The sequence below is a fragment of the Drosophila mauritiana genome, chromosome X (genome assembly GCF_004382145.1).
Source record: "Drosophila mauritiana strain mau12 chromosome X, ASM438214v1, whole genome shotgun sequence".
NCBI lineage: Eukaryota > Metazoa > Arthropoda > Insecta > Diptera > Drosophilidae > Drosophila > Drosophila mauritiana.
The window spans coordinates 8,034,206-8,049,710 of NC_046672.1; the positions used below are offsets into that span (position 1 = coordinate 8,034,206).

A 15,505-nucleotide genomic window follows, 5' to 3' on the forward strand; every position below is an offset into this window, starting at 1 on the left:
AGTCCCTTCCCTTCCCTTTCCGCTTCCGCTCCATTACCCGCTACCTCCAGCACTTTGGGGGCACGTGTCTGCACTTCCAAATGCAACAATGCACTCGACACGAGGTGAAATGTGATATTCGAGCGCAACAACTCGGTGCTCCTAACTCAGCAAACTGGACTAGGGATTGGTGTGAAACTTGACCAGTGATTGCACTACTGCATGTGGCATGTGGCATGTGGCATATTATGCGTATGATGCCATGTTGTTCCTAACTCTGGTAACTTGGCCGTGCGATGGTCTAGCGTCGTGAAACTCGACCCACAGCCCTATTGACCACCGACTTGGGTTTCCTGATCGTTGCACAAAGGCTACTCGTAGTTGTAACTTGACCCAGACTTGCAATTACCATGTTGCATTACTTGCTATTGCGAAACACACGCCGATATGATTTAATATCCGACTTGATATCTGAACGCATCTGGGCAGGCAATTAAGTTAATTCACTTCCCAAGACGGGTATTATAGAGATTTTCCAGACAGTGGGAACCAGGGACAAAGAAGCAACCATTCGATGCCTCAATTTGGTGTATATATAGGCCTGCCATTGTAACCGCATTTTATTAGCCCAATTTGTAGGATCGGTTCCATGGCTCCATAAGCCATTGTTTCTGCATGGAGTATATGCATGGCTATTTGCAGCCTTTTAATTGTTCTGTGGAAACTCTTGCTCGCAACATGGGCGCCTAATAATGCGAATACAAAAGTCCACAGATGCCACGTTTCGTTTTCGCTTTTCTTTCACACGGGCGACTAATTAGGAAAATTCGTGGAAAGGCGGCTGGCGGGGCGGATCGGTGGTTTTTTGGGAGCCAAGAGTCGATGTCGACTGCAGTTGGCTCAAACATGTTTGCCGAAACGTGTTTGCGGTGGCAGAAGCAGAAGCGGCAACAAAAACACTTTCATTTCCAGCTGCATCGCCTTGGCTTTGAAAACGTACAATGGCTGCAAGAGCAACAACAATGGGGCACATACATATAATGCAACAAAATAAAAATGCAGTGTATTTTCGACTGCAATTGGCACGAAAAAATTCGCTTTCGCTTTGTGCCAGCCAGCCAGCCAGTTAGCCAGGCCAAAACCGAACGATTCAAAAATGCGAAGCTTCTTCGCTTTTTCTCCAATGACACTTGTCAATGTGGAAATGGAAATGAAAATGGAAATGGGAATGGGGAAAAACGAGTTCGTGGCCTCAGTCTTTTGAACTCTGCCACATATCGAAAGCCTATAAGCCTTCCAACTTTAGACTGGTTGACCTTATGCTCTTTGCGACGCAAAGAAAGTTGCAGCGAGATTTTCGGAATTTATTTTTATATATTTTTTTTTGTTTTTCGCTTGCTCGAAAAGGAAAGCGACCGCACTGATGACCGAATTCAGCAAAGGCGCCCTTGATTGGTTGATATATTTATATAGATCCTATATATATCATATATCATATATAGATCATATCATTATAATAGATCAGCATGGCAAATAAAACAGAGGTTTTCCCTTTTTAACTGGTGTAGCTACTTACAGCGAGAACTTTCGTTTAATAACTCCCAACTCAACATTGACGTAACCACTTGGGCTTAGGTGCTCCACCACATACCAAATTCCACGCTCGGAACCAGCCGGCAAATCTCGGATAGCGGAGATCAGTGACCGAAATAGGCGGCAAATAATGGGAGCAAACTGGTGGCTGTGCCAGCGAATAATCAAAAAATATGTAAATATGCTAAACGAAGTGGGATAAGCAAGCAATATGAGCAGCGAAAAACCAACAGTGAAACTTTCTTTTCTTGACATTGGGGCCCGAATGCCCCTGCAATGTGATGACTTTTGTGTTGGTCAAAACTGGAGCGAGCCGCGCTCATTGCTCGAGCCATGTTCAAATGGGCCCAGAGGGCGGTGTTGAACGGCGATTTGTTGTTGCGAGCGGTCCACCGCAGGCGGGGGCCACTGTACGGGCGCACCGTGCTAAATTCGTAGTCGCACAATTAGCACCTGTCCGCTTGGTTAGCTGGCTAGTTTCGGGCGTCCGGCGCATGTCATCTCCATTACCAGGTTTGTAACAATGGATTATATTCGTTTTCACCACTCGCTGGCCGGCTGATCGCGGTACAGTGAGCACCCAGCGAAAGCGACAGACCATCATTTCAATTACATGGCCAAAAGAGGGCAATTACGATTGTGACACATTTTTAATTGCACCATGTGACATAGTGCAGTGCGCGAAAGTGCCTATTATTATTTAGTTATGTAATGGAGTTAGTTCATTTACCAATGCGGATCGATACAAATATATTACTATTATCAAACAGTAAGCTAGTTAACTTAATCTCTTAATTAAGAGCGTGTTAGTAAGTTGATCTGATTAGTAGAGCTTCCACTTGCACGAACCTCGAAAGTCATTACATGTGTGTGTCTACTGTAGCTCAGTGTTGTAAACCTTTTTGGTTTTTATTGCTCAGATAACTTTTTTGGCCGTGGGCGCTTGTGTTTAAACTGAATTCTTGTTTATTTGGTGTTTGCTTTGGATATATATCTGCCCAAAATGCTGGCTAAATCTTGATAAATTGCCCGTTTCTAACTAAGTAAGTAATGTTTTCTGTCAAAATCGAATTCTTTCAAAGCAATTTGCTTGATAATCTCTTCTTTTTTGGGTGTCTGCCTATAAAAAACTAACTATATTCCAGAAGCTTTCATACTTTTTACAAACTTTGTAGCTAAAGGTGTCTTAATTAATTTCTTCTTATCATTTTGCAGATGAAGAAATCGCGCGACGCGGATAAATCATCCGCCCCGTTGTCCGCCGCCAATATCAATGCGAATGCGGCCAATTTGTCGGCTGCTGATAAGAAGAACAACAACAACAACTGCAGCAATCGCAACAAAGAGAAGAGCATGCAGGCGAACGGTAAAAATTGGAAGGTGAGCGCAATTAACGCAACTGTGCGGTAATTAAGGAAATCAAGGAAAAACAGAAGCGAAAGTGGTGGGCGGAATGGAAAATGCAGGGAAATGCGCGAAAATGCGAGTGCGAAAGATGCGAAATGAGATGAGGTAACTGCGAAAATCTTGATGAAAATCGTGATGCCGAGCACGTTAACCGTTATGCGGCCGACTGACTCTTGACTCGCTCACTCTTGCACACACTGAGATGCTCCAACTTTAACCCTCCGACGGCCCAGTATGTCAATACAGTCGCGGGCAAGACACTAGTTGCAAAAAGAAGCAATAATAACAAAGGAAGCATCTTTTTCGTTCGTTATCATTTTAAAAATATATTTCTCTTCTTATATTAGTAAACCTTTCTTTTCGTAACAATTTCTTAAATAATCTTTGAATACTTTTTGCTTAAGTTAGCTAGTAAACTCCGATTGAATCACTTTCTAATGCTAATTAACAATTACACGTCGGTTATTGCACTCATTTGCATGCTTGAGAAGCTAAACAGAATTGGCGAAATGCGATTGGGAAACTGGGCGGCCGAGTGTTAAAGTGCGTAAAAGCGTTAAGAGTGTGGAATTGGCCGGCGAAATGTGTTGACCGATGTGGGGATTATGAAACGAGGAAGCCATTCGGGTTTAATTACTTGTTGTTCGCTGGACTCTAGTTTGCATTGTTATTGCTGTTCGGCTGGCTTTGGCAGCATCACATATCATATGGAACCACATGGAATCACATGGAATCACATCACATGGAGGCACGCAGCCGACGAGGAAAACTGAAACTGGGCCGAGTGCTGACCCGTTTTCGTCTTGGCCCCAAGAAAAGTGGTGGCAACAGCCGGCAGTGGTTTTTTCCTCTTACCTTAGTTGCGCTTTAATTGTTTTTCTAAATTGTGCCCGTGTGTCTGCGTTCTGTTTTTCTGCTTTTTTCTGTTTTTAGCCGCTTTCGCAACTGCAACATAAAAGCCAATTGCTCTCCTCTTTCGCCGCTATGTTACGTGCTATTTCAGTCTGCTTAAAATAAACACAGGCTGTGTTCATACTACAGCAATGATGAATTATTTATTTTTGTAATTGAAAATTCCTTCTAATTCTCTTATTTAAATTCAAATTTAAATTCAAACTAAGTTTGTTAAACTAACGGTAGCTGCATCTGCTTCGGTTGGCAACGCCGCCCCCTGCACGCTTCATTAAGTTGGCAACGCCAACGGCGCGCAATTTGAATTAATTGCTAGGCATAAATACACACCACAAAATACCCAGAAAACGAAGTCCGAAATGCAATACGAATTTCCTTAATTAATGCTGGCTGCTTCCTCGCACAAAATCCAAATATCGCATGTCGCATTTGCATGCTGCAGCAGCATTAAAAACGAGAAAAATCATAATTTTCAAGTGCGAGATTTTGAATTTTTCACCAGTTTGAGAGTTTTCTCAGCCGGTTCGTTCCGTGATTTGATTTAACGGCATGATTTGGCTGAAAATTGAACAGCATTTAAGGCGCTTAGCTGGTCAGCGACCTAGCTTAATTATTGAGTCCGACGAAAAGTGCTTAATACTGACGAACGCAAGTGTGTGTCTCTTTCTTTTTTCCTCATTTTTATTCGGTTCTTCGCAGGGCATTGTCCAGAGTAATCCCAATCCGAGTGGCGGTGTGGGCACCACGGCTCAGCCGCCAAAGGTTTTCCACAACACCCGATGCACGAGGCACCACAAACCGCACCACAGTCACGGTAATGGAAGTGCAGCTTCCGCCGCCGGAGGAGCAGCAGGCTTGGCCAATGGACAACCACCACTGGAAGCCACACAGCAGCGGGAAAGGGAACGGGAACGAGATCGGGAGCGGGAACGGGAAAGAGACAGGGAGCGAGACAGAGAGCGGGAACACCAGCTTCATATGCACCAGCACAATCACGGGCTGCGGAGAAAATCTGAGTCCGTCCTGTCCACCGACTCGGACATCCGCTTCACCCGCCGGAAACTGGGCGATGGCCAAAAGTGCGGCTGTGCCGTCATCGCTGGATTTCTCATCGCCCTTCTCGTCGCCGGAATATTTGTCTATGTGGGATGTGAGTACTTTAATTACAAAAATGTTGTATTTGATACATTACCCACCGGTTGTTTACCCCTTGTAGATACCTATTTCCGACCGGAGCCGCTGCCAGATCGCGTTTTCCGCGGCCGCTTCATGGTGCTGAACGACAAGTGGAGCATGGAGCTGGCCAACCAGAACTCGATGAGGTTCCAGCACAAGGCGCGCGACTACCGGGAGCGGATCAATCTCACCCTGCGCCGATCCGATCTGCGGGAGGCCTACGAGGGCAGCGAGATTTTGGCCCTGGATGGGTGCGTAAAACTGCTTTACTTTATTTATTTAGTTTAGGAGCGCACAATAAAGTACATCCCCATATCCCCGACCTCCTTATTTCTTCCCCTTATCACTCTTTTTACCATCCCCTGCGCCTTATCACCATATCCACCATAACCACCTCGCCTATCGCCCTGGTTTTGTATGACTGGCTACTGAGAACCGAACATGTTAGCATACGATCAGCAGTCCAATATTTTCGTTGCATACTTTTGGGCGCCGCCAGATTTACGCTGAAATTTGACGATTTTTGGCAATAAATTCAATATTTTAGATCGGTTTTTTGGCTATAACTTGGCTAAAAATGGCCACATGATCAAAAGAATTACCGTTTTGTGCTCCCAATAACCAATACTAATCATCCCTATCACTTTTGGAAGGACTTTGAAAAAATAATTTTCGGCCAAATTTTCGCATTTTTTGTAAGGGGTTACATCATCCGAATTTGCGAAAAATGGCAAAAAATAACAATTTTGAAGTTTGAATACAGTTCGGTAGGAAATTTTGTTACGAATTCAACGTGGTATGTCATTCCATTTTTGGGCCATTATTTTCAATGTTATGCTCAAAATACCGATTGTTTATTTTACAAAAAATCAGGGAACCAATTTATGCAAAAAACTCATTTTTCATGTTGGCTTTTTTGGTTATAACTTGACTAAAAATGGCCACATGATCAAAAGAATAACCGTTTTGTGCTCCCAATAACCAATACAAATCATCCCTATCACTTTTGGAAGGATTTTGAAAAATTAATTTTCGGCCAAATTTTCGCATTTTTTGTAAGGGGTTACATCATCCAAATTTGCTAAAAATGGCAAAAAATTACAATTTTGAAGTTTGAATACAGTTCGCTAGGAAATTTTGTTACGAATTCAACGAGGTATGGCATTCCATTTTTGGGCCATTATTTTCAATGTTATGCTCAAAATACCGATTGTTTATTTTACAAAAAATCAGGGAACCAATTTATGCAAAAAACTCATTTTTCATGTTGGCTTCTTTGGTTATAACTTGGCTAAAAATGGCCACATGATCAAAAGAATTACCGTTTTGTGCTCCCAATAACCAATACTAATCATCCCTATCACTTTTGGAAGGACTTTGAAAAAATAATTTTCGGCCAAATTTTCGCATTTTTTGTAAGGGGTTACATCATCCGAATTTGCGAAAAATGGCAAAAAATAACAATTTTGAAGTTTGAATACAGTTCGGTAGGAAATTTTGTTACGAATTCAACGTGGTATGTCATTCCATTTTTGGGCCATTATTTTCAATGTTATGCTCAAAATACCGATTGTTTATTTTACAAAAAATCAGGGAACCAATTTATGCAAAAAACTCATTTTTCATGTTGGCTTTTTTGGTTATAACTTGACTAAAAATGGCCACATGATCAAAAGAATAACCGTTTTGTGCTCCCAATAACCAATACTAATCATCCCTATCACTTTTGGAAGGACTTTGAAAAATTAATTTTCGGCCAAATTTTCGCATTTTTTGTAAGGGGTTACATCATCCAAATTTGCTAAAAATGGCAAAAAATTACAATTTTGAAGTTTGAATACAGTTCGCTAGGAAATTTTGTTACGAATTCAACGAGGTATGGCATTCCATTTTTGGGCCATTATTTTCAATGTTATGCTCAAAATACCGATTGTTTATTTTACAAAAAATCAGGGAACCAATTTATGCAAAAAACTCATTTTTCATGTTGGCTTCTTTGGTTATAACTTGGCTAAAAATGGCCACATGATCAAAAGAATTACCGTTTTGTGCTCCCAATAACCAATACTAATCATCCCTATCACTTTTGGAAGGACTTTGAAAAATTAATTTTCGGCCAAATTTTCGCATTTTTTGTAAGGGGTTACATCATCCGAATTTGCGAAAAATGGCAAAAAATAACAATTTTGAAGTTTGAATACAGTTCGGTAGGAAATTTTGTTACGAATTCAACGTGGTATGTCATTCCATTTTTGGGCCATTATTTTCAATGTTATGCTCAAAATACCGATTGTTTATTTTACAAAAAATCAGGGAACCAATTTATGCAAAAAACTAATTTTTCATGTTGGCTTTTTTGGTTATAACTTGGCTAAAAATGGCCACATGATCAAAAGAATTACCGTTTTGTGCTCCCAATAACCAATACTAATCATCCCTATCACTTTTGGAAGGACTGTGAAAAATTAATTTTCAGCCAAATTTTCGCATTTTTTGTAAGGGGTTACATCATCCAAATTTGCTAAAAATGGCAAAAAATTACAATTTTGAAGTTTGAATACAGTTCGGTAGGAAATTTTGTTACGAATTCAACGTGGTATGTCATTCCATTTTTGGGCCATTATTTTCAATGTTATGCTCAAAATACCGATTGTTTATTTTACAAAAAATCAGGGAACCAATTTATGCAAAAAACTCATTTTTCATGTTGGCTTCTTTGGTTATAACTTGGCTAAAAATGGCCACATGATCAAAAGAATTACCGTTTTGTGCTCCCAATAACCAATACTAATCATCCCTATCACTTTTGGAAGGACTGTGAAAAATTAATTTTCAGCCAAATTTTCGCATTTTTTGTAAGGGGTTACATCATCCAAATTTGCTAAAAATGGCAAAAAATTACAATTTTGAAGTTTGAATACAGTTCGGTAGGAAATTTTGTTACGAATTCAACGTGGTATGTCATTCCATTTTTGGGCCATTATTTTCAATGTTATGCTCAAAATACCGATTGTTTATTTTACAAAAAATCAGGGAACCAATTTATGCAAAAAACTCATTTTTCATGTTGGCTTTTTTGGTTATAACTTTACTAAAAATGGCCACATGATCAAAAGAATAACCGTTTTGTGCTCCCAATAACCAATACTAATCATCCCTATCACTTTTGGAAGGACTTTGAAAAATTAATTTTCGGCCAAATTTTCGCATTTTTTGTAAGGGGTTACATCATCCAAATTTGCTAAAAATGGCAAAAAATTACAATTTTGAAGTTTGAATACAGTTCGCTAGGAAATTTTGTTACGAATTCAACGAGGTATGGCATTCCATTTTTGGGCCATTATTTTCAATGTTATGCTCAAAATACCGATTGTTTATTTTACAAAAAATCAGGGAACCAATTTATGCAAAAAACTCATTTTTCATGTTGGCTTCTTTGGTTATAACTTGGCTAAAAATGGCCACATGATCAAAAGAATTACCGTTTTGTGCTCCCAATAACCAATACTAATCATCCCTATCACTTTTGGAAGGACTTTGAAAAAATAATTTTCGGCCAAATTTTCGCATTTTTTGTAAGGGGTTACATCATCCGAATTTGCGAAAAATGGCAAAAAATAACAATTTTGAAGTTTGAATACAGTTCGGTAGGAAATTTTGTTACGAATTCAACGTGGTATGTCATTCCATTTTTGGGCCATTATTTTCAATGTTATGCTCAAAATACCGATTGTTTATTTTACAAAAAATCAGGGAACCAATTTATGCAAAAAACTCATTTTTCATGTTGGCTTCTTTGGTTATAACTTGGCTAAAAATGGCCACATGATCAAAAGAATTACCGTTTTGTGCTCCCAATAACCAATACTAATCATCCCTATCACTTTTGGAAGGACTTTGAAAAATTAATTTTCGGCCAAATTTTCGCATTTTTTGTAAGGGGTTACATCATCCGAATTTGCGAAAAATGGCAAAAAATAACAATTTTGAAGTTTGAATACAGTTCGGTAGGAAATTTTGTTACGAATTCAACGTGGTATGTCATTCCATTTTTGGGCCATTATTTTCAATGTTATGCTCAAAATACCGATTGTTTATTTTACAAAAAATCAGGGAACCAATTTATGCAAAAAACTAATTTTTCATGTTGGCTTTTTTGGTTATAACTTGGCTAAAAATGGCCACATGATCAAAAGAATTACCGTTTTGTGCTCCCAATAACCAATACTAATCATCCCTATCACTTTTGGAAGGACTGTGAAAAATTAATTTTCAGCCAAATTTTCGCATTTTTTGTAAGGGGTTACATCATCCAAATTTGCTAAAAATGGCAAAAAATTACAATTTTGAAGTTTGAATACAGTTCGGTAGGAAATTTTGTTACGAATTCAACGTGGTATGTCATTCCATTTTTGGGCCATTATTTTCAATGTTATGCTCAAAATACCGATTGTTTATTTTACAAAAAATCAGGGAACCAATTTATGCAAAAAACTCATTTTTCATGTTGGCTTCTTTGGTTATAACTTGGCTAAAAATGGCCACATGATCAAAAGAATTACCGTTTTGTGCTCCCAATAACCAATACTAATCATCCCTATCACTTTTGGAAGGACTGTGAAAAATTAATTTTCAGCCAAATTTTCGCATTTTTTGTAAGGGGTTACATCATCCAAATTTGCTAAAAATGGCAAAAAATTACAATTTTGAAGTTTGAATACAGTTCGGTAGGAAATTTTGTTACGAATTCAACGTGGTATGTCATTCCATTTTTGGGCCATTATTTTCAATGTTATGCTCAAAATACCGATTGTTTATTTTACAAAAAATCAGGGAACCAATTTATGCAAAAAACTCATTTTTCATGTTGGCTTTTTTGGTTATAACTTTACTAAAAATGGCCACATGATCAAAAGAATAACCGTTTTGTGCTCCCAATAACCAATACTAATCATCCCTATCACTTTTGGAAGGACTTTGAAAAATTAATTTTCGGCCAAATTTTCGCATTTTTTGTAAGGGGTTACATCATCCAAATTTGCTAAAAATGGCAAAAAATTACAATTTTGAAGTTTGAATACAGTTCGCTAGGAAATTTTGTTACGAATTCAACGAGGTATGGCATTCCATTTTTGGGCCATTATTTTCAATGTTATGCTCAAAATACCGATTGTTTATTTTACAAAAAATCAGGGAACCAATTTATGCAAAAAACTCATTTTTCATGTTGGCTTCTTTGGTTATAACTTGGCTAAAAATGGCCACATGATCAAAAGAATTACCGTTTTGTGCTCCCAATAACCAATACTAATCATCCCTATCACTTTTGGAAGGACTTTGAAAAAATAATTTTCGGCCAAATTTTCGCATTTTTTGTAAGGGGTTACATCATCCGAATTTGCGAAAAATGGCAAAAAATAACAATTTTGAAGTTTGAATACAGTTCGGTAGGAAATTTTGTTACGAATTCAACGTGGTATGTCATTCCATTTTTGGGCCATTATTTTCAATGTTATGCTCAAAATACCGATTGTTTATTTTACAAAAAATCAGGGAACCAATTTATGCAAAAAACTAATTTTTCATGTTGGCTTTTTTGGTTATAACTTGGCTAAAAATGGCCACATGATCAAAAGAATTACCGTTTTGTGCTCCCAATAACCAATACTAATCATCCCTATCACTTTTGGAAGGACTGTGAAAAATTAATTTTCAGCCAAATTTTCGCATTTTTTGAAAGGGGTTACATCATCCAAATTTGCTAAAAATGGCAAAAAATTACAATTTTGAAGTTTGAATACAGTTCGGTAGGAAATTTTGTTACGAATTCAACGTGGTATGTCATTCCATTTTTGGGCCATTATTTTCAATGTTATGCTCAAAATACCGATTGTTTATTTTACAAAAAATCAGGGAACCAATTTATGCAAAAAACTCATTTTTCATGTTGGCTTCTTTGGTTATAACTTGGCTAAAAATGGCCACATGATCAAAAGAATTACCGTTTTGTGCTCCCAATAACCAATACTAATCATCCCTATCACTTTTGGAAGGACTGTGAAAAATTAATTTTCAGCCAAATTTTCGCATTTTTTGTAAGGGGTTACATCATCCAAATTTGCTAAAAATGGCAAAAAATTACAATTTTGAAGTTTGAATACAGTTCGGTAGGAAATTTTGTTACGAATTCAACGTGGTATGTCATTCCATTTTTGGGCCATTATTTTCAATGTTATGCTCAAAACACCGATTGTTTATTTTACAAAAAATCAGGGAACCAATTTATGCAAAAAACTCATTTTTCATGTTGGCTTCTTTGGTTATAACTTGGCTAAAAATGGCCACATGATCAAAAGAATTACCGTTTTGTGCTCCCAATAACCAATACTAATCATCCCTATCACTTTTGGAAGGACTTTGAAAAAATAATTTTCGGCCAAATTTTCGCATTTTTTGTAAGGGGTTAGTTACATCATCCAAATTTGCTAAAAATGGCAAAAAATAACAATTTTGAAGTTTGAATACAGTTCGGTAGGAAATTTTGTTACGAATTCAACGTGGTATGTCATTCCATTTTTGGGCCATTATTTTCAATGTTATGCTCAAAATACCGATTGTTTATTTTACAAAAAATCAGGGAACCAATTTATGCAAAAAACTAATTTTTCATGTTGGCTTTTTTGGTTATAACTTGGCTAAAAATGGCCACATGATCAAAAGAATTACCGTTTTGTGCTCCCAATAACCAATACTAATCATCCCTATCACTTTTGGAAGGACTGTGAAAAATTAATTTTCAGCCAAATTTTCGCATTTTTTGTAAGGGGTTACATCATCCAAATTTGCTAAAAATGGCAAAATATTACAATTTTGAAGTTTGAATACAGTTCGGTAGGAAATTTTGTTACGAATTCAACGTGGTATGTCATTCCATTTTTGGGCCATTATTTTCAATGTTATGCTCAAAATACCGATTGTTTATTTTACAAAAAATCAGGGAACCAATTTATGCAAAAAACTCATTTTTCATGTTGGCTTCTTTGGTTATAACTTGGCTAAAAATGGCCACATGATCAAAAGAATTACCGTTTTGTGCTCCCAATAACCAATACTAATCATCCCTATCACTTTTGGAAGGACTTTGAAAAAATAATTTTCGGCCAAATTTTCGCATTTTTTGTAAGGGGTTACATCATCCAAATTTGCTAAAAATGGCAAAATATTACAATTTTGAAGTTTGAATACAGTTCGGTAGGAAATTTTGTTACAAATTCAACGTGGTATGTCATTCCATTTTTGGGCCATTATTTTCAATGTTATGCTCAAAATACCGATTGTTTATTTTACAAAAAATCAGGGAACCAATTTATGCAAAAAACTCATTTTTCATGTTGGCTTTTTTGGTTATAACTTGACTAAAAATGGCCACATGATCAAAAGAATTACCGTTTTGTGCTCCCAATAACCAATACTAATCATCCCTATCACTTTTGGAAGGACTTTGAAAAATTAATTTTCGGCCAAATTTTCGCATTTTTTGTAAGGGGTTACATCATCCAAATTTGCTAAAAATGGCAAAAAATTACAATTTTGAAGTATGAATACAGTTCGCTAGGAAATTTTGTTACGAATTCAACGAGGTATGGCATTCCATTTTTGGGCCATTATTTTCAATGTTATGCTCAAAATACCGATTGTTTATTTTACAAAAAATCAGGGAACCAATTTATGCAAAAAACTCATTTTTCATGTTGGCTTTTTTGGTTATAACTTGACTAAAAATGGCCACATGATCAAAAGAATTACCGTTTTGTGCTCCCAATAACCAATACTAATCATCCCTATCACTTTTGGAAGGACTGTGAAAAATTGTATGTAAGGGGTTACATCATCCAAATTTGCTAAAAATGGCAAAAAATTATAATTTTGAAGTTTGAATACAGTTCGGTAGGAAATTTTGTTACGAATTCAACGAGGTATGGCATTCCATTTTTGGGCCATTATTTTCAATGTTATGCTCAAAATACCGATTGTTTATTTTACAAAAAATCAGGGAACCAAAAACTCATTTTTCATGTTGGCTTTTTTGGATATAACTTGACTAAAAATGGCCACATGATCAAAAGAATTGCCGTTTTGTGCTCCCAATAACCAATACTAATCATCCCTATCACTTTTGGAAGGACTTTGAAAAAATAATTTTCGGCCAAATTTCCGCATTTTTTGTAAGGGGTTACATCATCCAAATTTGCTAAAAATGGCAAAAAATTACAATTTTGAAGTTTGAACAGTTCGGTAGGAAATTTTGTTACGAATTCAACGTGGTATGTCATTCCATTTTTGGGCCATTATTTTCAATGTTATGCTCAAAATACCGATTGTTTATTTTACAAAAAATCAGGGAACCAATTTATGCAAAAAACTCATTTTTCATGTTGGCTTTTTTGGATATAACTTGACTAAAAATGGCCACATGATCAAAAGAATTACCGTTTTGTGCTCCCAATAACCAATACTAATCATCCCTATCACTTTTGGAAGGACTTTGAAAAAATAATTTTCGGCCAAATTTTCGCATTTTTTGTAAGGGGTTACATCATCCAAATTTGCTAAAAATGGCAAAAAATTACAATTTTGAAGTTTGAATACAGTTCGCTAGGAAATTTTGTTACGAATTCAACGAGGTATGGCATTCCATTTTTGGGCCATTATTTTCAATGTTATGCTCAAAATACCGATTGTTTATTTTACAAAAAATCAGGGAACCAATTTATGCAAAAAACTCATTTTTCATGTTCGCTTCTTTGGTTATAACTTGGCTAAAAATGGCCACATGATCAAAAGAATTACCGTTTTGTGCTCCCAATAACCAATACTAATCATCCCTATCACTTTTGGAAGGACTGTGAAAAATTAATTTTCAGCCAAATTTTCGCATTTTTTGTAAGGGGTTACATCATCCAAATTTGCTAAAAATGGCAAAAAATTACAATTTTGAAGTTTGAATACAGTTCGCTAGGAAATTTTGTTACGAATTCAACGAGGTATGGCATTCCATTTTTGGGCCATTATTTTCAATGTTATGCTCAAAATACCGATTGTTTATTTTACAAAAAATCAGGGAACCAATTTATGCAAAAAACTCATTTTTCATGTTGGCTTTTTTGGATATAACTTGACTAAAAATGGCCACATGATCAAAAGAATTACCGTTTTGTGCTCCCAATAACCAATACTAATCATCCCTATCACTTTTGGAAGGACTTTGAAAAAATAATTTTCGGCCAAATTTTCGCATTTTTTGTAAGGGGTTACATCATCCAAATTTGCTAAAAATGGCAAAAAATTACAATTTTGAAGTTTGAATACAGTTCGCTAGGAAATTTTGTTACGAATTCAACGAGGTATGGCATTCCATTTTTGGGCCATTATTTTCAATGTTATGCTCAAAATACCGATTGTTTATTTTACAAAAAATCAGGGAACCAATTTATGCAAAAAACTCATTTTTCATGTTCGCTTCTTTGGTTATAACTTGGCTAAAAATGGCCACATGATCAAAAGAATTACCGTTTTGTGCTCCCAATAACCAATACTAATCATCCCTATCACTTTTGGAAGGACTGTGAAAAATTAATTTTCAGCCAAATTTTCGCATTTTTTGTAAGGGGTTACATCATCCAAATTTGCTAAAAATGGCAAAAAATTATAATTTTGAAGTTTGAATACAGTTCGGTAGGAAATTTTGTTACGAATTCAACGAGGTATGGCATTCCATTTTTGGGCCATTATTTTCAATGTTATGCTCAAAATACCGATTGTTTATTTTACAAAAAATCAGGGAACCAAAAACTCATTTTTCATGTTGGCTTCTTTGGTTATAACTTGGCTAAAAATGGCCACATGATCAAAAGAATTACCGTTTTGTGCTCCCAATAACCAATACTAATCATCCCTATCACTTTTGGAAGGACTTTGAAAAATTAATTTTCGGCCAAATTTTCGCATTTTTTTGTAAGGGGTTACATCATCCAAATTTGCTAAAAATGGCAAAAAATTACAATTTTGAAGTTTGAATACAGTTCGGTAGGAAATTTTGTTACGAATTCAACGAGGTATGGCATTCCATTTTTGGGCCATTATTTTCAATGTTATGCTCAAAATACCGATTGTTTATTTTACAAAAAATCAGGGAACCAATTTATGCAAAAAACTCATTTTTCATGTTGGCTTTTTTGGTTATAACTTGACTAAAAATGGCCACATGATCAAAAGAATTACCGTTTTGTGCTCCCAATAACCAATACTAATCATCCCTATCACTTTTGGAAGGACTTTGAAAAATTAATTTTCGGCCAAATCATCATCCAAATTTGCGAAAAATGGCAAAAAATTATAATTTCGAAGTTTGAATACAGTTCGCTAGGAAATTTTGTTA

The 15,505-nt window shown here is 36.4% G+C and overlaps 1 protein-coding gene across 1 annotated transcript in view; it reads left to right on the plus strand.

The window, feature by feature from the left end:
* The window catches only part of LOC117146577, a 29,971-nt gene that overhangs the window by 8,208 nt on the left and 6,258 nt on the right, over positions 1 to 15,505 (plus strand). Inside the window, exons 2-4 of the mRNA XM_033312886.1 lie at positions 2,788 to 2,952; positions 4,591 to 5,041; positions 5,108 to 5,318. Of these exons, the coding sequence (XP_033168777.1) occupies positions 2,788 to 2,952; positions 4,591 to 5,041; positions 5,108 to 5,318 (827 nt within the window). The remainder of the gene's footprint in view (positions 1 to 2,787; positions 2,953 to 4,590; positions 5,042 to 5,107; positions 5,319 to 15,505) is intronic.